General features: G+C 38.9%; 1 protein-coding gene across 4 annotated transcripts in view; it reads left to right on the top strand.

Annotated features, from left to right (window-relative positions):
- Positions 1–2606: 2606 nt before the first annotated feature.
- IL1RAPL2 (interleukin 1 receptor accessory protein like 2) overlaps positions 2607–25013 on the top strand; it is a 592769-nt gene continuing 570362 nt past the window's right edge. For 2 of the 4 annotated variants that reach the window (XM_034649538.1, XM_034649541.1), the window contains exons 1-2: positions 2607–2986; positions 14403–14676. In XM_034649538.1, the coding sequence (XP_034505429.1) occupies positions 2818–2986; positions 14403–14676 (443 nt within the window). In that variant the 5' untranslated portion in view covers positions 2607–2817. Of the gene's footprint in view, positions 2987–3025; positions 3127–14402; positions 14677–25013 lie in introns of those variants that run through there. The other 2 variants (XM_034649539.1, XM_034649540.1) reach the window with 2 other exon arrangements.

The raw sequence follows: 25013 nt of genomic DNA on the forward strand, positions 1-25013 counted from the left end.
GCTCCATGGTTTGGTGGAGTCTGGAGCTCCTTGTTCCAATGGCCCTAACTGGGGCAGTCTGGGCTGTGTTATTTTCAAAGGTTCTGCAAAATGCCCAAGCTTATTGGTAGATAAACAGTCATTAATAAGGAACCGTGGCCTGGCCTGTGTAAACCCAGGTAAACCCTCTAGAGATCTTTCATCCAGCCTTCTACTAATGTGCAGACTGGTATTGGGGTGGTGTACTTGGGGTTCTAACTGCTTATTAAACAGATTTCCATCCGATCCTACCTTTAAGTCTCACCTTCATCCTCCCACCACCCCTAGAGGGAACCCTTGCCTCCCATTCCTTATTACGAGGGGCTGAGAAACCTCTATCCCATTAACAAATCTCCTTTATTCCTTCTCTCAATGCTTCCTTCACCCAGACATCATCATCTTTCTTTCCTTTACTTTCCTCACTCCATTCCCTCTAGTTTTCCAGACCATATCGATTGAGATGGGTCTTATCCAAGTATATATTGGACACATGCAGGCTGGAAGCCTTAGACCACTGTGTGATGTCAAATACTACTGTATAAACAGCTGTAAACAATAGGCTGTTGACATGAGGTATCTTCCTTTGACCAGGGAATTCAGGGAAGGTGGAGGGGGTGGCATCACAGTTGGAGAGAGAAAATGAGCACTCATTAACTGAGCTTCTGGAATAGTATCTTTCTTTGCATTTTTCCTTTCTAAAATTTGCTTACTCTTTTTACCTTGGCTACTAGGAAGGTAAGCAGCATAATGAAGGGTTAACCAGCCCCTGAGAAGCATTTATTGTGCGCCAACACTCTACCAGATGCTTTTGACCTGAGTTACTTCAAATGTGTCTCCTGACAACATCAGGAGGGATAGATCCAACCCCCGCTCCTACTCTGGTCACCCCACTCCTGCCTAGATTCCAAACATCAGCACCTTTAATACCCGCCACTGCCTGTGCCAATGACCATTTTATGATGAAAAAGAAGGAAACCCTCCTTTTCTGATGCATCATAATAGTAAGATAGTAACTTGGATAAAAATATTAGTTATGTGTGATAATTATTCCCATGAATACCCAAGCAGTGGTTAAGAGAATGGAACCTGGAATCAAACTGGCTGTGGAACATTAGGCAAGACATTTAACCTCTCTGAATCTCAGTTTGCTCAAATGTAAACTGGGGGTATCTATAATATCTATTCTGCTCACATGTTTGTTGTGGAGACTGAGTCAATGCATGTGAAACACTTAAGCAGCACCTGATATACAGTAAGAAGTTAAGAAACTCTCCTGTTATTAATATTATCATCATTACTACTGTGTGCCAAGGTCTAACTCATTTAAATCTGATAAAAACCTTGTGACATGTGAATTTCTCCCTCGTTTACAAGAAAGTCATTCCTAATAGCATTAACTGCAACTATAGTGCTAACATAAAAGCAAACAACAGTATTGGTGATGACTCACAATTATGTCCATTTTACAGATGCATGCCAAGATTCTCAGAAGTGGTAATAATTAGATTCTAATATCAATGTAATATAAATTATCAATATTCTGAAATCATCTCCATTTCAAAGGCGGCATCAGATATCATTATTGTTATGTTGATATCCATTATTAGGGTAGGCGTTAAAATAATATTAGTAATAATAATAACAACAACACTAATCATGTGATATCATTATGCCATTTCCAAGAGGGGAAAATTGCCATACCAGCATTACCAGGAATGGAAGTTACTGTAGTTTTTTAAAAAATATCCTAATAACCCAATTAACTGCATTAATGCTTTACCCCAGTTATCCTGATTCTGATGAGATGAAAAGGTTAACATCAGGGCTTCTTAGCAGTATAGAATTAATTTAGTATTAATTATTTTTATTAGTAAATTATTAAACTGTGTTATACTTACTATAACATTTGTAATAAATCATACAATTATGGCATACATAATAGTTAATACAATTGTAGTATTCATTATAATAATAATCAATGACATAATAACTTAATTATGACTTTAGTTATAATAATGGATACTATAAGGTGAAATAATTAAATAATATAATTAATAATAATGTAAGCACAATTTGTAATGGATGCACAGTAATTATACCCAATGAACAAAAGGTAAAGAAAGCATAGCACAAGTCTTCCTGGAGATGCTTCCTGTGTAACTAATATTATAACATTATAATATTGATTTAATTACAGACAATATTATATGGATATGCTATAATTATGCCCCTTTTACCCTGGGAACTGTCAATACCCGGGCACAGTGACATACAATTAGTTCTTGAACGTTAACCTAACTGCACATAGTAACATTATGGAATGTCCTATAACCATACCCACTTCCGAGAGGGGAGAAGGCGAGGCCAGCATCCAGGGTAGTGAAGCTATGATTATGACGCTAACACTACGCAGATGCAGACTGCACCCATGAAGTGCTCTGAACCGGGCCATTTCCCTGGCAGGGAGGGCCGGGGTCAGCTCCGCAGTGGATGGCGCCCCCTTGAGCAACGTCTTGGTTTCGTCGGTGCTACAGCTACAGGTACTTACGCAGCGCCGCATCCCCCGTCACCCCACCCCCAGCCCAGGCACTGGCTTCCGGGCCCGGCCCGCGGCCCTCGGTCCACAGCGCTCATCTGCACGCTCTCTCCGGAACGCGCTACCTTCTAGCGGTCGCTGAGAAGAGGCGCTCCACCGTGCCTGGGTTGTGGACGTTTCCTCCTCGAGGCCACGTGAGCCGACCCGCGCTCCAGGTGCCCCGGGGCTGCCGTCGCCCCCAGTCCGGGAGAAGAGGAGACGGGATGGGGAGGGGACCGGGCGGAGCTGCCGCTGGGGGCAGCGGAGGGAGAAATTGCTTCCCTCTTCCATTATCGCCCTTCCTCGACACGGATCTGGATGAGGCTGGCGTTCACGGTGCGGACCATGCACACGTTGCGAGTGGATGGGGATCAGATGCGCTTGGGGTATGGGGTAAGGAAGGGAAGTGTTCAGGGTCTGGGAGATGCTTATAGAGATGATGTGAATGGGCGGAGGTTATCAAGCCCTGGTCATCCCTTTGTCTGGCCAGTCCTGGAAACAGTAATTGCCCCACCTCCAACTTATTTGAACCGGTACGTGAAGAATGTTGGCAGCCAGTGAACTAAGTGGGTATCTGAGGGAACGGCACAGGGCATAGGGCACAGCCATTGCAAAGGCCTGGAAGCTAGAAGAAGCTCTGCTGGTTTTATGAATTATCAGAAGGGCCCTAGCACAGACCAATTTGTGTCGACAAATAATAAAAATATTTACCAGCTAACACAGAAGTCTCAACTCTATTCAGCTCTACTCTTCCTTTTTAAGATAGTTACAACTTTATCTAATAAATGTTTATTTAAATGTATGATGATATTTTATATTAAACATATATTAGGATGAATCATTAAATTTTCAGTATTTAACTTTTTTGGTTTATAAAAACCGCAATTTCATATGATTCAAAAATTATAGTCAACTAACAAATACATTTAGTTATAACTATTTTATTCTATAAATTATATTATGATTACATAAATATAAGGTAAATATGTCATATAAATATATGCAAATTTATAAACTACAAGTATATGCGGTCTGTAAGAGTACATTTATAAATAATTTATAAAATATAAATATATGCAATCTTTAATAATATTGTAACATTCATTTTTATAATATAGCATACACCTTTATATGTATGCACATATTTATCACATGTAATTAATATGAAAACATCATTTCTAAAATATTTCATAATGGCCCTTCATTGCCCTGAAATGAAATTTATAGGTAATATGACTTACCTCTGCCCCAAATTTGGAAAAACAAATTAATGACCTAACTTTATTATAAAGATGATATAAAAGACACTTTTCATTGAAATAATGTGCATTGTCATATGTAAACACTTGGGAAGTACAGTAGAAGAATTAATAAACTAGATATATAGTTAATAGAAATAGTAGCAGTAGTCAAAGAGGTAATAGAAAATACTTGCTGAGTATTATCTGTGTGCGAGGTACTGTTCTAAGCACTTGAAGTGCACTGATGTATTTAATTCTTACAGCCCCCTGACAGTCAGAGACAGCAGAGGGTTTCCGTTATTTAGTTAGCTCAGCAGGAGGAGGGGTTTATGGTAGCCCAATGATGTGCTAAGCTTGTAAATGGAGAAGGAAATAAGTTATCTAACGAAGATGAGTAAGCCCTAATCGGCACTTACTTTGGAGTCTATGTATCCTAGTTGACACAATTTGATTTGCAATAGGGACAACCAAGTGTAGAATTGAAGATGTGGGCCCTCCTTGTAACTTTTAGAACCTCCCTATTTGATGAGCAGCAGTTGTGTCTCTGCTGTGAATCAGAGCTCTTCCCATAACAGAGCAGAACTTCGACAGTATCAGAGGTCTCATCCTGAAATCTGTGTGGCAGCACATGGCATGGAAACAACTAACTTTGGGCAGAAAACGCCTGTAGACTCTGAGGTTTGCCTGCACTAAGGCTCTGTGTGTGAAAGGGGCAGTGTGTGCATCTATGGGGTATGTGCACACCTCTAAACACACTCTATTAGACCTCAGTTGACTGGAACCCACATCACAAGAGCCCTCAGTTCACTGGCTTTTATTCCTATATATACTATACTCCTCATTGTAAGACAGACTTTTAGTCATCACAGTAATTTTTCTTCAGGGTACCTATTTATGTGTGCAAGAATCTAAAAGTTGGAAGGAATAGGTTATATCCACACAGGGGTTTAAGGTAAGGATGGGACTGTGTATGGTGGCTAAAGGGGACATTAGCTATAGCTGCAATGCTTTATTTCTTTAATAAAATAAAGCTACTGAAAGCAAATTGGAAAAAAGTTAACATTATTAAATTTGGATGGTAAAATCATGGGAATTTTTAATATTATTCTTTTTAGTTCTCTGTAATTTTCAAGTTAGGAAAAAATAAAAAAGAATATTGCCAGGGGGAGATTTTCCAACTTAGCACGTTTGCAGATTGTCTTCTTGACCAAAGACTTCATTGACCATCAAATAATCTGTTTTATTGGTGCTAGGTTAGAGCTTGTCTAGTGTAATGCCTGCATTTCTTCTCAGAGTAGAAACTGACTTCTCAGATGTCATGTATCTTTTTAAAGAGGCAGAGGTGGAATGAGAACCCGGGGCTTCTGATCTCTAGCTAGCTCTATACTCTTTTCATGCTGTTATGCCATTTTCTTATACTGCCTTGGCATTCGGGTCTAGGGTGATGACCTTGAGGGCCTGACAAATCCTCAGTCAATCCAGAAAGATTTCAGTTTCATCATGATTCTTTACTTACTAAAGTAGAAAAGTGGATTTGAATGTTTTAGAAAAGATTTTCAACAATCCAAAGGTTAACCTCTAGGTAATGTGAAAATTAATTAACCAAAGCAGCCCACTCCATTCACACTTAATTGTGCAAGGTCTCATGGAATGAGAATATATAAAATGACATTCAGTAAGACCTACTAAGTGTCTGGTCCAGGAGGTGCTCAAGGAGTGATGAAATGAAAAAAGAAAAAAAAAACATGAGGAGTCTCTGACCTTGACTAATGTGCCAATCAACATGGCAGGAAAACAGGGATGACACTCCCAGCTTGACACCTGTGTAAGCTAAGCTCAGGGCATGACTAAAATTTGGTTGGGGAGGTGTGGAAGGTGGGAGAAATGGTATGAGGATGCAGACAGGAAAGAGCTGAGTGGGTAAGGGCCCACAGCATAACTGTTCCCTGACAAGGAGGGCTAGGGCAGGACTGGGAGGGAGGAGGTCAGCCTGTCAAGAGTAAGGCATTTTGATAGGATAGGGCCTTTGGAAGAGCTTGGGTGATAGAGTTGGTGATTTTAGCTGACTTACCAGAGGATTGTGAGTTCTGGAGCAGGAATGTGGCATAGAGTTTATTTTGTTATTCCTGTTTCTAGTGATGCTGGCTAATGAAAAGGTGGCAATCATTTGTTCTTGTGAACATCGGGGTCTATCTTCTGACATTCCTGTCAGAGTTTTGATACATCACTGCTTTCTGTGGTGGCTAACAGCAGGAGGAATCTTTTTTCTTTAAAATAGTTTATTTACTTATTTGAGAGAGAACAGAGTGAGAGAGAGAGAGAGGGAGAGAGAACACAAGCTGGGGGGAGGGGCAGAGGGAGAGGGAAAAGCAGACTTTCCGATGAGCAAGAAGCCTGATGCGGGGCGCCATCCCAGGACCCTGGGATCATGACCTGAGTCGAAGGCAGATGCTTAAACGACTGAGCCACCCAGGTGCCCCCAGCATGAGGAATCTTAAGGTCTTTGATAAATTCAAACAACTTTTGTGTTCAAAACAAAACAAAACAAAACAAAAAAACAACTTTTGATTATTAGTAAAATCGAGGGGAAAAACCCCACATAATTTCATCCCCTAAAGATTTAATGAGTACCTACTATGTACAATGCATTGGACTTTGTCCTAAGAATACAAAGTAAATGAGAGGCCCATCTAGCTGGGGAGACAAACACGTGGTGAGGGCACCACAGGGGAAAGAATTCACATGGGGCAATGAAGTACAGTTGCATAGGAGAAGTGGCATTTGAAGCTGGATCTTGGAGGATTAGTAGGATCTCAATACATAGAACAGAGGCAAAGGGTGTTCTAGAGGAAGAAACCTGAAGAACAAAGGCAGAGAGAAGTGAATGGCATGTTCAGGGAAGGTGAGTATTGACTGAAGTGTAGGATGTGTGGAGAACTGTGGGGAAGGGCAGAAACAACAGGCAGTCTAGGGTGAGCCAGGGGAGCCAGGCTTAGAGATGAGCATCCCGGGAGCCATTGCAGGTTTTGAACAGTGAAAGGACATGGTCATATACTTCAGAAAGATCACTTAGTAGCTTGTTTAAAGAACAGATTGGAATGGGAAAGTCAGAAAATCATTTAGAAGGGAATTGCAATAGTCCAAACAAGATATGAGAAGGACCTGGACTTTCACATCTGTGAGGATGGAGAGGAAGGGAAGAATTTAAGTAACTTTCCAGAAATGACAAGCTTTAATGTCTTTTTGGGAGGAGCAGGGGGAGGTCAGTGGGAAGGGAAAGACAAGATTCAGGGATGATTTCCAAAGATTTTGATTTGGATGACTGTGAACATGGAAGGCGGAGCAGATTTGGCATGGAATATAAGTTTGCTGCCAAGGATCCTGGATATGAGGGGGCAGCAGAAAGCCTGCTAGTAGGGTTGGCGGGCAGTGCTGATATACTGTTTCCCACAGGCTCATTTGCTGCTGCAGCCTTCAAATTAATAGTGCATCTGAGAAGGGCTCCTGGCTAGTGACTAATTCCCAAGGAAGCTCTCATCAGGCTTCAGGTAATCAGGAGTTGAGGAGTTGGTTATAACGTTTCACGTGGCTTCACCTCCAGAACGTAACTGAGGCTCATTTGTCGGGTAAAGATCTAAGGAATGATCTTGACAAAGCGTAGCACAGATCCTGTAATGAAAGGGAAATGAAGGTGGTTGCCAGCCCATTATTAAGCATAATAACTAGGTTGAAATGAGATGAAAGACTTCATTTAGGCAGAACTTTCCCATTGACGAATGGTAGGGGGTAAAAGTGTGAAAGGAAAGCGTATAATCCAATTCATAAAAAGCGTAGAAATGCTTTTTAAAACCTGAAGCGATAATCACTCATTGTATTTATAGAGTTGGGGTGGGGGATAGTTTCTGTATTGATGGATACTGATGAACAGATGAAATTTTTAAAATAAATTTTTTCTACTGACAGAACATTATTTAAAAAATAACGAAACAGCTCTGTCCATATTTCCAGGCTGGGGGCAAAGAGGCATGGGTCCAGCAGTAAGGGCACAAGCCATTTACTTCTTGGAGGGTTTGATTTCTTGTGCCTGGGGCTGTCCACTTGAGGCAGATAGTGTTTACCATGATGGGTATAAATGCAAAGAAACTTGTCGGTAGGTGTGTGTTTGGGGGAGAGCTGAGAAAGAAATAACATTTAACTCCCACATTAAAATATTAATAAGGAGAATAACATTGTGTTCAATAATTATAATACATAAATACGAATGTTAAGATAAAAACACAATCTATTCCTAGATTATGATTTTAGGAATGGGGCGATCATCCCTAGATATTTAATTTTAAATAAATCCATATGGGTCAGATAAAATTGATCCAAGTTTTAGATCTGATCTTCAGAGGTTAAATCAAGTACACAAATTAAGAATTTGTTACTCTGTAAGTACCATGTGTAATACATAGATAAATAATTGGCAAACATTATTTGATGGCTGTTATTCCCACAATGGTTATTATTTGGGGATAGATTATCATTCACCTGGAAAGGTCTATTCTACTGGACAAACCTGTGCTCTTTGGAATGCATATGACAATTTGGATAGCATCAAGCAAACCTTAATATTTTAATGGCTCATGAGCTGGGATGAGGAGTATAGGAGGCAATATATAAAATACGCAGTGATTAAGAACATAAGTTTTGGAGTCCAGCTCACCTGTGTTTGGATCCACACTCTACCACCACAACTTGTGTGAACTTGAGCAAGTCATTTGAACTCTGAGGTTTTGTTTTTTTTTTCTCCTCAGTAAAATGGGAATGGTAAGAGTCCCTACTTCCCAGAGTTAACAGGATAATGAAATGAGAAAAATACATGCAAAACACCTATCCCAGCACCCAGCTATTCTGTACCAAGGGCTCAATGAATGCCAGTCGCTGCTGTTGCACCTTTCTGTGCTTGGTCATCCACCTGCTGTATGTGTAACCTAATTACACATGTGTAAACTGATTAGTTTGAGCAAGAACTCAGCCGCATGCTCTACTTGTGGCTCCCTCTGTCACCCACAGTGGTGCATCCCCAGTTGTGCTGTGTTCCCTCCCCAGCAACCAGTGGTTGGCAGATAGCGATTTTTCAGTTTTAGAGGTTAGGTGGGGAAATGTGAGTGCTACACAAAAAAACTTGGACAGCTCCCCCTCTAGTGGTGAGAGCTGGCTGTAAAAATGAAAGAGATATAGCTGACATAGTTAAAAGAAAACAGCTGGTTTAACAAATGAATTTATTAATCACAAACACGTAATAAACTAGTACCAGATGTACATCTGAGGCAGAGGACTTGAGTTGTCATGAATATCATCAAGATATCTGGAGCTTGCATATTTTCTACTGTGCTAATTAGCCATTTTACTTAAACAGATTTCTAATTTGGGGTAAAAATCCAGAAATGCCATTTCTAAACATAGCTATATATCCTACTCCCCCAGTAAAAATCATAATGTATATAGCCTCTACAGTCTGTAATTTTACTGTACACAATGTTTTTTCTAAAATAATATTATAATTATTGTTGATAACAACATCTTATCCTATTTTAGGGATTTATAAACTTTTCTCAGAGCTTTGTTTTCACAGCAGGTAGGTATAGCACGTTTTCCTCTCCTGGTTGTATTGAGGAGAAAGCCAAGGCTTATCTATAAAGAGGCTAAATAGGTTTTCTTTTGTCACCCAGGGCACTTCCCATGGGATTGTATTAAAGTTTACTCCTAGGAGTCTCCTCTTGGCAAAATAAATTGCGTGGATACTGGCATGTCCCTTTATGTGCTCATACACTTCTTTTTTTTTTTTTTCTATTTGAATCTTCATGTCAGATTTCCCAAGAACACACTTGTTTTGTAGATTGTAATGAAAATGATTAAAATAGAGACCTGGGATTCTTAAAATATTTTAAAAGATTTATTTTTAGAGAGAGAGCGTGCAACAGTGAGAGCGTGCATGTGCAAGCAGTGAGTGACGAGCAGGAGCAGGGAGAGGCAGAGAAGCAGACTCCCTGATGAGCTGCAAGGCAGCCATGGGGCTGCATCCCAGGATCCTGAGATCATGACCTCAGCAGAAATCAAGAGTCAGAAGCTTAACCCACTGAGCCACCTAGGCGCCCAGAGACCTGGGTTTTAAAGAAGTGGCTTTTTTTTTTGCTCCATTGTAATTGTTTTGGATAGCTCAGATGTTAAAGCATTTCTGCCAACAAGACTAAACTGAGAGTAATAACTTTGTGAGCCTTACAGAAATGTAAATCAAGGAAGTAGAGTGAGAATCTAAAGAAATACAGTTTTTTTTTTTTTTGGTTAATACTTGAATTGCTATTCGTAGGACTTAGGAGTGAACAGAGAATGGATAATTTAGAAATAGGAGGTATTTTCTAATGGAATGACAGGAATATTTATAACCATATTGAGTTACTGTGAAGCAGAGAACAGGCAGCATTCACTCACACTTTTCATGAGCTTGTGCCGTAGCAAACTTCAATCTGACTGTCGAATTTCAGTTTTGGGGGAAAAGTGTTTTCCTTCTTGTAGTGCCTCTATTTACACTTGTGGCTGGTCAGTGAAACCCAGTTCTCAAATCACCTGTGGGAGAAGCTGGTCTGTCCAGAAACCACTTTTCTCAGGAGCTCTTTGGGGGCGAACTTAAACAGGTGTGACTGGAGTTGTAAACAGAATGGGGCTGGATCACTCTGGATTACAGGCCTGTGTGGATGAGATCAAGCTAGCAGGTTGGCTTCCTCTGTGGGCTACTCAATTCCACTATGTCCCCAACCTGGCCATAGTCTGCACCTTTGTCAGCTGCATCACAGATCCCTATTTGCCAAATATGTATAGAGTGTCAACATGTGAGGGGCCCTGAAAGTGTGACATATTATTGCCAACTCATTTTCATGATAGAAATGTGACTTGCACTGGTGACTTCTGGTGGTACCATCTTTGATTCCTGCAACGACCTTGGCTAATTGAATTGTATGTGACCTTTCTCCTCTTGCTGCCTTTTTGAGACTATCACACCTTTCAGTGCTTCTCTCTTAAGCTCACCATTTCGGTCCTTTCATGCTGCCTAGTCACCTGACTTTCCAGGTCTCTTATGGCCGTACATCCTTCTTAGTTGCTTCACTACTCCCAAATCTAAAAAAAACGAATGTACTATATCATGTTCTATCCCCTCTTGCCCCACCCTTGGTTTGTTTACCTAGGAATAGAAATCCAGGAGAAGCAAGTCATACCATCATGTTGGAATCTAGTAGTGGTCCAATACTCTCTAGATATAAGACTATAATTCCTCAACTCATGGGAATGGATTTCTACTGAGGAAAGTTCAGTGTGGGAAAATATTTGGTGGCAGATGGGCCTTCACAGATCCCTGGTATCATACCCTTTGTCTACTTTTGGGGAAGATTCCCTCAGGTTTCTTGAAAAAACTTATATATATATATATTTTTTAATTTATTTATTTGACAGAGATAGAAACAGCCAGCGAGAGAGGGAACACAAGCAGGGGGAGTGGGAGAGGAAGAAGCAGGCTCATAGCGGAGGAGCCCGACGTGGGGCCCGATCCCGCAACGCCGGGATCACGCCCTGAGCCGAAGGCAGACGCCCAACCGCTGTGCCACCCAGGCGCCCCGAAAAAACTTATATTTTAACCTTGTATTGTGAATACTAAAGGAAAAGAATAAAGGGGATAACATTCAGAAATTGTTTTCCCCATTACTGGAGATTTGTTTTCTGCCTATTGACTACCTTATAACTAAATACTTCCTCTCTGCTAGCTAAATAAGAGAACAGAGGAAAAGGAACTATGAATCTATTAAATCAAATACATTTTGCTCAAATAGTACTTAAAAGGAAATGAATTCTCAGTATACTCTCAAGGTCTGTATGATAAAGCTAATTGTAAAGACAATTAAATGTCTTCAACTGCCTTTGAGCATGATCTTTGTGTCTCAGGAGCAGATATTTTTATTATCTTCAATACCAACCATGTCCTGTCACTACTGGGCCAAACCAGCCTGTTAACATTGTAAAAGCGAGATTATACAACAGATTGTTTAAAGGAGGCAACTAAAGGGATTTAGGGAACAAATGGAAAAAACATTCCAAAAGCTTTTTTTCCCCCTATTAAGTAGGTAATTATAGAAGTTGAAGCTACTTTGCTTAGCCAAATTTGTTAATTCAAAAACACTTGCTGTGCATCTTAGGGTTAGGGGAAAAAACTGGACTATTAAAGAGTCTTTTTAAATTATCCCCAAGTTTTTGTTGTTGATGCATGGGAACAGTGTCACAGACAATACACAAAAAGGAATAATATAAAATTCATTTAAAGATGATACAACAATAAATATTAAAATTACATTTAATCCTGATATGGATTGCCATAATTTACCATGACCCAGAAAGTTTAACTAATGCAGATTTCCCCCCTCTATTATTGACAGTTATGAGAGTGACACATGACAGGTAAATGACCGATACCAGGGAGTGAATTAAAAAAGTCCCCCAAGAGATAGCTAGTCATAAGTCCATACTTAGTCTAATCCAGTTGTACCTCCTTGGCTTCAACAGTGCACAGTGGTCTTCAAAATCCATAGTGGTGAATCTGGTGCCTTCTGAATCCTCAAAGAAAGTTCAAATGCCCTTCACTATAAATTTAGAATGAGTTATTTATTTGATTATTAATTTATTTCCAATGAATATTTCACATACATAAGAAGATTTGAGATAGCTTATAATAAAAGCCCATATGTAGCAGGGCAATAAAAAATGAAGTCAGAAAGAGAGATCAGAAACCAAAGAGTTCAAAAACGTTCTTGGCCTGCAGACCCCTTTGAAGATCTATTAAAGAGCTGTGGAATATCTCCCCAGAAAAGTATAACTGCGCAAAGAGGCACAACAACCTTGAAGTCTATCCAGGCACCCTCCCTCTGGGTGTCCTTGAACCCTAGGTCAAGAACCCTTGTATAGAGAAAGCAAAATCTTGAGGTAAGATAGTTATTGCATTTGGGGGTGCCTGGGTGGTGCAGTTGGTTAAGCGTCCCACCCTTGGTTCTGGCTCAGGTCCTGATCTCAGGGTCATGAGATCAACCTGGATCTGGGCTCTGCACTCAGCATGGAGTCTGTTCAAGATTCTCTTCCTCTCCCTTCCTCTCTCTCTTGCCCCTCCCCTACCTGCTCTCTCTCTCTCTCTCAAATAAATAAATCTTTAAAAAAGAAGATAGTTATTGCATTTGAGTATTGCATTTAGCCCTGAGCTTCCTGTCAACTGAGGTTAAAAGATAAACACACTGGGCTACAGAGTTCTCAACATCTAAAAAAGGAAGCAGATCAGTTTACAAAATTATAAGTGAAGCATATAATTTTAAAATGCCAGTGTTTATACAGTATATGAAAGAATTATTTTATGAAGAGTAATCAAATAATATAAAGGGATGTAGCATAATTTGATGAAATTCTTTGAAATTAAGTAATTGGAGGTAGACTATCTTTGTTAATTGTGTTGATTAGCATATTAAATTAGCCAGTGTTTCATTTCCAACCATTCTGGAAAAGAGGGAATTTACTGTATATGTTTTTCTTTAATGGTAGATTTACCCACCTAATACTATTTGATTAAAGCTGACATTAATATAATATATTCCCATGAGCAAACACCAGCTGAACAGCAAGGGAGGCCTTAGGGTATAAAAAGAAATAGAACTGTGATTAAATATCTGCTATTAACAGGTCATACCATGGAAAACTGGCATATAGATAATGGAAAATAATCACTTTAGGTGCCTACGGCTTCCAACTTTTCTCAAAGGCAAATAAATAATATAGTCGTTCCTGTCACAATTATAAGCAGAGGCAGTATAGGGTAGGAGTTAAGAACACAGTCTGTAGAATCGAGACTGGTTTTCTACCACTTCTTAGCTGTGCGACCTTGGGCAAAGTCAATGAACTTCTCTGAGTCTCAGTTTTCTTGTCTGTAAAATAAGAATCATAAGTGAATCTCAGGGCTGCTTCTAAGCTGTACAAGGGTCCCCTGGAAATATCTCTTTTTGGGGGCTCCTGTCCAAACAATTTGAGTCACCTATAATCTCCATGTCAGTGTCATCCTAGCAGTCCAATCTCACACAGTCCTGTGAAGTAAATACCATATGACTGGCAGATATGATCCATTTGACAGGCTACTTTGCTGGAATTGGGACCTAGTGGTGGGGCCCCAGGACAAGCACATAAGCACTAGTGCTGGAGCTCCTTGGAGGATCCAGTCAACTGCATGCAGAAGGTTACTGTAGAGGACTGGAAATTCCCTGGAGGCACAGAGCCAGACTAGGGATCCTCCTTGGCAGGTCTAGGGAGCATGCTATGCTGGTCTATCTCAAAGGATCACTGGGAAGATTAAATGAGGTAATCTATGTAAAGCACCTGACCTGCAGATTCTGTGAAGCCTGGCTCACAGTAAGTCCTCAGTTCATGTTGGCAATGATTGTTGCTCTTATCATTAGTATTAACAGTGCTCACTGCATTTCATGCCCAATCTGGTTTTCTTTCAGTGGATGGCTGCATTGACTGGTCAGTGGATCTCAAGACATACATGGCTTTGGCAGGTGAACCAGTACGAGTGAAATGTGCCCTTTTCTACAGTTATATTCGCACCAACTATAGCATGGCCCAGAGCACTGGGCTCAGGCTTATGTGGTACAAAAACAAAGGTGATTTGGAAGAGCCCATCATCTTTTCAGAGGTCAGGATGAGCAAAGAAGAAGATTCAATATGGTTTCACTCAGCTGAGGCACAAGACAGTGGATTCTACACTTGTGTTTTAAGGTGAGTGCCACATGAAAATATTGCCCAGTACCATAGCTGGTAGTCTTTTTATTGGGCCTGGAGTGTGTGGAGGTGTTGCTCATGTTATATAGTGGATATATTCTTGAAAGGTTGCAGTGCATGTAGAACTTTAATAAATTCAATTCTAATTACTTATTGGAACTAGACAGCAAATTCTTATCAAATTTTCAGAAAATGGGACTTTCATTTACTGTGTATGCTCATATAATTTAGAAAAGTTTGTGGTTCATTTCTTCCTCAACCCCACCCCTCCCTTAGGGTCTTATATTAACAATTATTTTTTCATAGAGCCAGTTGGCTCAATGATCTTAACATCTGACCATGAAAATGGCCTAAAGTATCATTTAGGCCAAGGTCCCTCTTTTTTCATTGATGGAAAATAGCTTCAGATGCTATTGGGAGATCTCTTAGCAAATGAGCTACTGTTGAAATTTTTCACAGAATTTGCAATGTGAGCTTGAGTCCACTGTATTTAAATATTCAACATTGAGCCCTGTAAACACATGGTCATCCTGAGTTCGTAGGTGCTTTACAGGGAAGATACCACAGATAGAATTCATTCTTGCAAGAAGTTTACGGTGAAAAGCAATCTGTTTTATACTTAGGGATTCCACAATACATCCTTCCTTTCCCTTCTACCTGGTGCTAGGATCTAGGATCTAGAATCTCAGATAGAGACTGCATTAGGTATTGAAGTAGATAGCTGAGATGAACTTTAAACCACTTTTCAATTCTGCCATTTTGGGAGTCTCTGATCTTGCTCACCAGGGACCTACAATCTATAATTTGATTTTAACTTCTTGGAAATGCAGACCCTTCCTGTTTTTGTCTCCTGTGGACTTTGATGTTAAAGCTGTGTCACCTCTTCATCAAAAGCACTTCGAACCTCCTGGTGAGGCCTCATTGTTCAAAAGGCCAGGAGAACAAGGTGGTGTATAAATAATCTTCTTGATGCTCTAGGCATCACTTTTGTACTTGTGTGTTTTGAGGGGGGAATGTTGGGGAAGCAAGTAGTGAGTTTAGTTTCTGTTTGTGGTAGGCAAAAACTCCAGGATATTGGCAGAAATAGCAAGCATTCTCATCATATCCTTAGCAATAATCAATATTTTTACTTACTTGGGCATCTCTTGGCAAAATTGAGAAAAAAGATGGTAATTCAGCTTCAGTGACTGACACTATATTTTTAGGGTGCTGCTACACTTTTCCTGCTTACCTCCTCTCCAATAGATCTCTTTTCCTCCTTCTGATCCATTTGCTTTTTTTTTTGTTTTCACAGATTTAAAATTTTATTTGCAAAGCATCAGTTCACTATATAGATGCTCTATACTGATAGTGAATAACAAATTAATTATTGCTTATTTTCCCTGCCTTGCTTATATCCTCAGACTTGCTACCCTCTCCTCTTTTCTCTCCTCTAACCCCATTCTCCTACTCTGAGCAATGTTAGTAATCCGGTGTGTATCCTTGCATACTTTCTCCCTAGTCTTTGAAAAAAATATATACATATATATTTATGGGGATTTTTTTCTCATTGTTCTACAAAGTAAAAGAAGTGTTACGTATTTCTCTGCATTTTCTTTTCTTAGTAAAAATATGTAGTGGGAATCTTTCCAAGTCAACAGATAGAAAGTTCACTCATCCTTTCAAGTATATAATATTCTGTGTTGCTTAATAGTCTGATACCAAAATTTAGTCAATTATTTTCCTATTTATGTGCATGTATTTTGTTTCCAGTTTTTTGTCACTATAAAATGTATTGTAATAAAAGACCCCTCCATTTGCTTTTAACTACACTTATACATTTTAGAACAGTTTTAGATTTACAGAATTATTGCAAAGATAGTATAGTAAGTTCCTGTATGCCCTACACCCATTTCCCTTATTATCAACATTTTACATGATTATGGAACATTTGTTACAATTAATGAACCAATAGTAGTACATTATTATTAACTAAAGTCCACTCTTATTCAGAGTTCCTCAGATTTTCCTTAATGTCTTTTTGCTATTCTAGGATCCCATTTGGAATAAAACATTACATTTACTTGTTAGGTCTCCTTAAGTTCCTTTTGGCTGTGGGAGTTTTTCAGACTTTCCTTATTTTGTATGACCTTGACAGTTTGAATAGTACTGTTCAGATATTTTGTGGAATGTCCCTCAGTTGCGATTTATCTGATATTTATTTTATGGTTAGATGGGGGTAATGTGTTTTTTTGGGGAAGACCACAGATGTAAAATATTCTCATTATCATATCAAGGGTACAGAGTTTCAGTATGCCTTATCACTTTTGATATTGACCTTGATCACCTGGCCTGGGGTAGTATTTATCTTTCTTAACAGTAAAGTTACTTTTTTCCCCTCTTTTTTCATACTTTCCACTTTGGAAGAAAGTAGTTATTCACAGCCCATAATTAAGGAGTGAGGAGTTATGCTGAATCTCATCAAGGGCAGAGTAGCTACATAAAATTGCTTATAATTCTTCTGCATAGAATGTTTGTCTCTTTACTCCTATTTATTTAATCGGTATGGATTCATGGATATTTATATTATGTATTAGGTAATAATCCAAAGCTACTTTATTTTCTAGCTCAAATTCTTCTACCTCTGCCCATTGGGAGTTCTTTCAGTTGGCATATCTGTCTCTTTGAAATAACCTCATCATTGTGTGTGTGTGTGTGTGTGTGTGTGTGTGTGTATTTTGAGCATTTCTTTATATTTCAGCACTATAAGATGCTCCAGGCTTATCTTATATATTTCCTGCCCCAGTCCTAGTCCTGCCCCAGCCATTTTTCCAAGGATCCCTAATTCCTTTTAATGGAGAATGGCATTAGAAACCAAAATTTCCATGCTAAGTATGCTCCTTGAGACTGGGGTGTGATTGCTTCTAGGGCTTCTCAGTTGACAGCCTATTTGTTTTTAAACGAAGCCTTATAGTATTTCATGCACAAGTGGGATTTCCCAGTGTCCCTGAAATCTTTTCCTATAGGTGGACTTCTCAAGTACACATCAGATTAAGTTTGTATCTATTGTAGATATCATCTAAGTCAGTGGTTCTCAACTCACATGTAGATCAGTAGAAGAGAAAATGATGATATCACACTGAGCAGAGGCTTAGATTCATGCAGTAAATCTTTTATTCATGCAATAGATCTTAGGGAGTGATTGGGACTGACAGGGTGGGTGAAACTTTACCTCATGTGTGCCTTGGTAAGAAAAAGAAAGTTTGGAAACCACTATTCTAAAGGAAGCAACAGTTTTTTGTCAACTCAGAGATAGAGAAATCTCTTTCAGAGTGGCACAAGTGATGTAGCTAGCATTTGGCTGTGTATAATAAATATACTTTTCAGACCTAGTACTGGCCACTGACTCCAAATATGTGCCAAGTGAGAAATTCAGTCCACATAGGTGATTTTATGCCATTGTCAAGAGAGTGACATTTATGGTGAAAAAGGCTCTGAATTTGACAATGTCTGTATCCAACCTAAAATCCCCAATTTGATACTGCTTTAAGGTAATTATGGATGATATTTTTCTATGGATTATTGACCCCATTAAAATTAGTCTATTGATTTCAATGTGTTTAAAAATGCAAATATGAAATATTTAGTAATATTACCCACCCATTTGAATCATAGCAAGAAAAATTTACAATTTGTGATCTTTCTGTAGCCAGTCACTCATTTTTGTGTTTTTTCTTTGGCCAGTCTCAAGAGTGATTAGTTGAATTTCTCAGCATGTTAGTTAAGGGTTATTGTAATAGAGAAATGATGGAGAAGTGAGTCATATTTTGAGAGGCAGTGCCAGTCCAAGAACTACTGTCTCCCCTGCTTCCCACCTGAATCTTTTCAGTGGAAGCACTTAGTAGGATAAAAACGACGAGAGTAATCTTATTTGACAAAATCCCACATATCACTTTGCCAACAACTTGGAACAAGGGATGACTTAAGCTGTGGATGAGGACAGATATATTTATATAATCCTGAATTTAATTCATAAGTAATGAAAAGAATGATTATCAAACATCTGTAGAAACCTGAGTGTTTGGGTATCACAATGGCTGAATGAAGTGAACCAGGTATAGGTTCAAAAACCATTATGAACATTTACCTCTCCAACAAAGTAAACAGAACAAGGAACTCCTTTCTTAAATGGGAATATAGTCCAACTATTTTTGGCCTTCAGTAATCATTGAAATAAATGAGGTTCTCAGAATCTGAATGTCTCACAAAATCTTTCTAAAGGGTTCCTTAGTGCATTTATCCAGTCCTGGGGCATGACATTTGCCTTGCTATTCATCACATTTTAATGATTATTACTCCAACAAAACAACATCAGAAAAGTTGAGGCAGTAGAGATACTCAAAACAAGAAATGTAGCATGTTGATAATTATTGAATTTCTACATTGAGTATATGAGGGTTCGTTATATTGTTTTTATTTTTGAGTATGTTTGAAGTGTTCCACAATGAAAAAGAAAATAAATAAATACACATGCACAGTAATTTTACCTGATTTTAATGGCCCTTAAATGATCCTGACATGTAAGTGCCTATGCAGTATATAGTAAACAAGTTTTTTATGTTAGTCATTAAATATTCATTGAGCATGTACAGTGGGATTCATTTTATGTCATATTGCAAGGAAACCTGTCTTTAGAAACAAAGTAATTGTCGTAGTCTACCTAAGACACTAAGAAATATGTTTCACCACCTTTCACCCTCCTACTCTATTCCCCATTATTGTTACCAAGAGATTATCAGACAGTGAGCATTTCTCATAATTTAATTCCAACTTAACTATTGACCCTTGAAAAGTTAGGTGTCAACAAGTAACTTGCTCAGGTACCAATTTTCAGGAGAGAAGATAATTTCTAATGGGACAAATGAGAATCTGCATCTTATAGAATTAATTGAACTCAGAAAAGATCAAGATTGTATAGCAGGGTCTTGAGAAAGAGGCGATGCCTTCTCTGGTCTGCATAGGCTAAAGGGTCATGGAATTAGTCATCTTTTCCACCTGTTTTTGGATATAAGCAGGAGTCCCTGGTTTAACTTATTTTTTCTAGCAAGTATGCATAAAGTAACACATATATAACATGAAAAGATTAATATTTCAACCTCCAAAACTTGATTATATATATATATTTCATCCCTGAATCATATAAACTTCAGTGACTTTCTGTTTTATGATTATTTTGCTAATATCAAGGTTTTAATCTTGCAGGAATTCCAAATTCGAAATCTCTTCAGGGGCTAAAAAGTAGGTAATGTAATGATTGTGGCAGGCCATTTGAAACATCATTTTAGGACACTGAAGGGTGGTAGCAATCTCCTCAGTAATCTCATTTTTATATTTCTAGTCTTGCCACTACCTCTAGCTCACCATTTCTGTACCCTAATTCCAATAATCTACTGACTCCCCAGAGCTGCAGCTCAGTGATCCCATAATTTTTTTCACTGTCCTTTGCTCTCTTCCCGCCTAGCTTAGTTGAAGTTTCATGACCAGTATTTATAATCACTACCATATATACCCTCTTGATTTCCTTGACCCTTTCTCCCTTCATCTTACCTGTGAAAACCATGACACTGTTTAAACCAACTCTCCATCTGTGCTTGTACCTGCATCCCTGCAGCTGAACTTGACTGAAGGGAAATATATAAAAACTTTGACCACTCTCACTTTAAATTCATTATCATAAACCTCAAATGGACCCTTAACATTGCCAAATAGTTTTACTATGTATTCCCAGTCTTTTCAGTCTCTCATCCTCCTAGATGACTATTTTACATTGCCCTCCTCAAACGTCGAACATCTCCTCCCCTTGCTTCCCATTTTACTGAAACTAGTCGAAGCAATTAGGAGAGAACTTCCACTATATTCATCCACTAACTGGCATCTGTACCTGCATACTCTGCCTTCAAGTCTGTTATCATTGATGGACTGGACTTGCAGCTATGCGCTTCACTTGTGCACTAGATTCTGTCCTTATTTGCCTACTCAAGGAAATCAGCTGAGAATTTCTCCCATCTCTCTCCTGTGTCATGGAATTTTCTATTTCTACTGGATCATTTCCATCAGCATACACATAGGTCAATATTTATACCATCTAGAAAAGTCTCCTGGGTGGCTCAGTCAGTTAAGCATCTGCCTTCAGCTTAGGTCATGATCCTAGGGTCCTGGGATCTAGCCCAACGTTGGGCTCTCTGCTCAGCGGGGAGTCTGCTTCTCCCTCTCCCTCTGTGCTCTGTCCCTCTGTGTTCTCTCTCTCACTTTCTCTCAAATAAAAAAAATAAAATCTAAAAAAAAGTCTTCTCAACTCCACTTCCCGTCACCCACTGCTCATTTCCTTGCTTCCATTTGCAGCAAAACTACTTAAAAAAACCCCAGAACTGCTGTCTTCACTCAGAGTCTTGAGCTCCTCTCAATTAATTCTCTATTAAACCCATCCCAATTAGAATTTTACTTTCACTACTGCACCAAAATTGCTCATATCAAAGTCTCCAGTGCCTCAACGATGCTAAATCCAATGGTCAAGTCAATTGGCACTCCTTCTTTTACTTAATCAGTGCACTTGGCACAGTTGATTAACCCCTTCTTTTTGGTATATGTTCTTTACCTGACTTCCAGAGAATTACACTATCATAGTTTTCCTTCTACTCTATCAGTTAACCTTTCTTAAGTTCTTTTGCTGGTTCCTCATAGTCCCCCTTAATGTTAGGGGGCCTGGGGCTTGGTCTTTAGTTTTGTTTTTTTTTTTCTGTCTCTAGCCATACTTTCTCCTTCCATGATTTGTTTATACGGTCTTACAGTTTTACATACTATCTGTACACTGGTAACTCCAACATGTATATCTTCCAGCCCAGATCTCTCTCCTAAAATACAGAATCTTTTATCTGGTAGACTTTTCAGCATCTCTGCTTGGTGTCAAAACTAATATGTCCCAAACTGAACTTCTGATCTTCCTCCTGTCTTACCACAGGTCCCTAGAAAATAAAACATGAAGCAAAAGCTAATGTGTATTAGGGAATATAATCCCAAGGACACAAGAATGAAGAAAAAAGAAAATGAGGCTGGGAAAGAGGGAGGTTATTTCAAGATAGTTGACCTAGGAGGAGAAATAAAGAATTTATTTCTCAGCTCCCATGTCCTATTGATCAAGAGGTTATCCCACAAGGTCTTTTTTTTTTTTTTTTTAATTTTATTTATTTATTTGAGAGAGAGAGAGAGAACATAAACGGTGGGGGGGGGGGCAGAGGCAGAGGTAGAAGCAGACTCCTCGCTGAGCAGGGAACCTGATGAGGGACTCGATCCCAGGACCCTGGGATCATGACCTGAGCCAAAGGCAGATGTTTAACCGACTGAGCCACCCAGGTGCCCCAGTATTCCACAGGGTCTTAACTCCCTCAAACTTTGGGGATTGCACAACTGTGCCTTCCATATCACTGCTATTACTCTGGTCCAAGCCACCATGTCTTAGCTCTGTTGTTGCAATGACTTCTAATTGATTTCTCTGCTTTTCTACATGTCCCCCTTCAATCAGTAGTCACATAATGTTTCTGTTGTACTCAGGACCTTCCGATGGCATCCCATTCATTTGGAATTAAAACCAAGACCTTACTAGGGCTTACAAGGCCCTCTGACCTTACTGTTTCTCAAACAAGTATACTCTCAGACAGGTATACTCTAGCTTTAGGGTTTTTGCACTGACTGTTACCTCTGTCTAGAATGCTTTATTCTCCTATAGCTACATGATTAACTCCCTCATTTCCTTCAATTGTACAGTTTCCTCTATTTTAGCCTTATCAATGTATCTTCCTTGACTATTTTATTTATATATAATCTTAAGATTCTCTTCCACTCAGTCACCATCCCCTGTACTCGTGATACTTCTTACCTAGCTCTTATTTTTTCCATAGCAATTATCAACTTTTGTGATATATATAATCTACCTATCATATTTGTTTATTTTCTATCTCCTTCTGCTAGGATGTAAGCTCCTTAAGAATAGAGATCTTTGTCTTTTCTGCTCACTAATATAGCTCAAGAGCCTAGGAAGTATGTGGCACATAGTAAATGCTCAACAAATGATTATTGAATGAGTGAATGAGCTATGTCTCAGTTAAAGTTGGGCAGCCACCTGACATGCAAATTATTGTTACCATATAGAAGTATAGGCCAAATATTGCCAGATATTCTGATTTTTTGACAAAAAACCTGAAATCTGAATATTTATGTGAAATTTCCCCAATTTTTAAAATTTTCTGAGCTCCTCTCCCAAGAGTCTCCACTCAGATTCAACCAGTAGACTCACAGTTTACAAACTCTGTACTACTAGGTTTTGACTCCAATATTAACCAAGGGATTAATGGTATATTTTAGTTGTTTGACCTGTGCCTTGATTTCCTCACCTGGAAAATGAAAATTTGTTTATTCAACTTAAGATATTTTGAACACTTGCAGTAGGTGTTTGGCATATAGCTCAGATTAAAGTTCCTACTCTCCTGGAACTTACCTTCTAGAGTGGGAGAAATGTACAAATACATTCACAAGACTATGTTGGGTAATACTGATGGTGAGAATTAAAAAAGGTCATGTTACAAGAGTGACTGGAAGGCCATTTTTGGTTGAAAGGGACTTATAAGCTGATACCTGCATGGCAGGAAGGAACCAGCCCTGTGAAGATCTATGGGAACAGTGTGCCAGTCAGAGTGAACCGCAAGTGCAAAGGTCATGAAACAGGAACAGGCTTGTTATATTCAAGGAAACTAAAAAAGGCCAGTGTGGGTGGCGTACAGTGAACTGAGGGAAAATGGTACTGGATAAGGCTGGAGAGGCAGGCATAGGTCAGATCCTGCTGCATACTGTGGGCCAGAATAAGAAGTTGATTTTTATTAGTAATCAGAGGCAAATGGAGAGTGTTATAGTTTGTTTATTTTAAGCTGGGGAAAAACACGATCAGATTTCTATTTTTAAAAGATCACTCTGGCTGCCCCAGTGAGAATGGATTGTAGGGAGATAAGCAAAGAGACCAAGCTGGGAAGGAATTATTTCAGTTGAGGGGAGATATATGATGGTAAGCTTGGATTGGGGTGGTAGCTAAGGAGATGGGGAGAAGGGAGCCAAGATATGTATTGAAGGATGACCCGACAGGACTTACTGACGCATTGGATGTGAAAAATGAAATAGTTGAATAAAGGATGACTTCTATGTTTTTGACTTAAGCTACTGAGTAAATCATGGTACTCTTAACTTAGAGAGAGAGAACAGTTGAAGAGGAACAGGATAATAGTGTTTACCCCAGGAAATGCTGATGAGCACTTAGCACCAAAGCAGACATAGAATAAATGCTCAACACATTATCTCTTATTTCTACATTTACTACTGATACCACTATTATTACTAGCTCTGATTTTTTTAGCCCTTATTATATGGCAAACACTGTGGTAATCCTCTGTAGCTCTATGAGGTAGGTCATATTATTGAAGATGATAAAACTGGTACTCATAGAGGTTAAAGAACTTGCCCAGTGATACATGGCTATTAAATGGTGGAGCTGAGACTTGGACCCAAGTCTGTGTGGCTCATGCACATAATCAGTTTTTTTTACTGTATTTTCTTTTATTACTTATTTTTACTGTTCTTCATAGGTATTTGTATATTACAGCAAATGAGATATGCTTAATTCTAGCCTGTATAAAATTCTGTGATTCTGTTTTCAGTTTCTTCAGTGTAAAATAGCATCTGGTGATGAAGATGAGATTCTGTTGATTAAAGATGGACAGCAGAGGACAGTGAAATAGAGATTCTTAGTTCATGATAAGTGAGGATCAAGTTAAATCAGAAATTTCGAGATAAAACCAGATTACTTGTCTTACAGAGTTTGAAACCCTTTATGATCATTTATCAGTTTTGAAACATGTAGACATGCTTAAAAGTTGTTCTCTACCAAAAAATAAGAGATGGAGGAACCCTGCTGGATGTATATCCTTAGCTGACTTTCTTTCATCTGTTTACTCTGACTCCCAAATTTCCAAGATAGATGATTCATGATGAATCAATTAGAGAAGTATATACATCAGTATATGACCAAGTGCTAGCATGAATATAATGAATATAAGGTATTATGAATGTAGGGTTATGTTTTTCAAGAATATATTGCATGAAACCACTTCCTTCCTTTCATCCTAAAGGTGAAATATTTCACACTGGTAGAAAAGTGAGAGCACATTCCTTCCTAACTACGGTTTTATTTTGCTTTTTAATATAAGGGATACTTTTTAGCTGATATCATTTCAGGTCTTAGGTATCTATTAGTC

This window comes from Ailuropoda melanoleuca, chromosome X, assembly GCF_002007445.2.
Source record: "Ailuropoda melanoleuca isolate Jingjing chromosome X, ASM200744v2, whole genome shotgun sequence".
In the NCBI taxonomy this organism is placed as follows: Eukaryota; Metazoa; Chordata; class Mammalia; order Carnivora; family Ursidae; genus Ailuropoda; species Ailuropoda melanoleuca.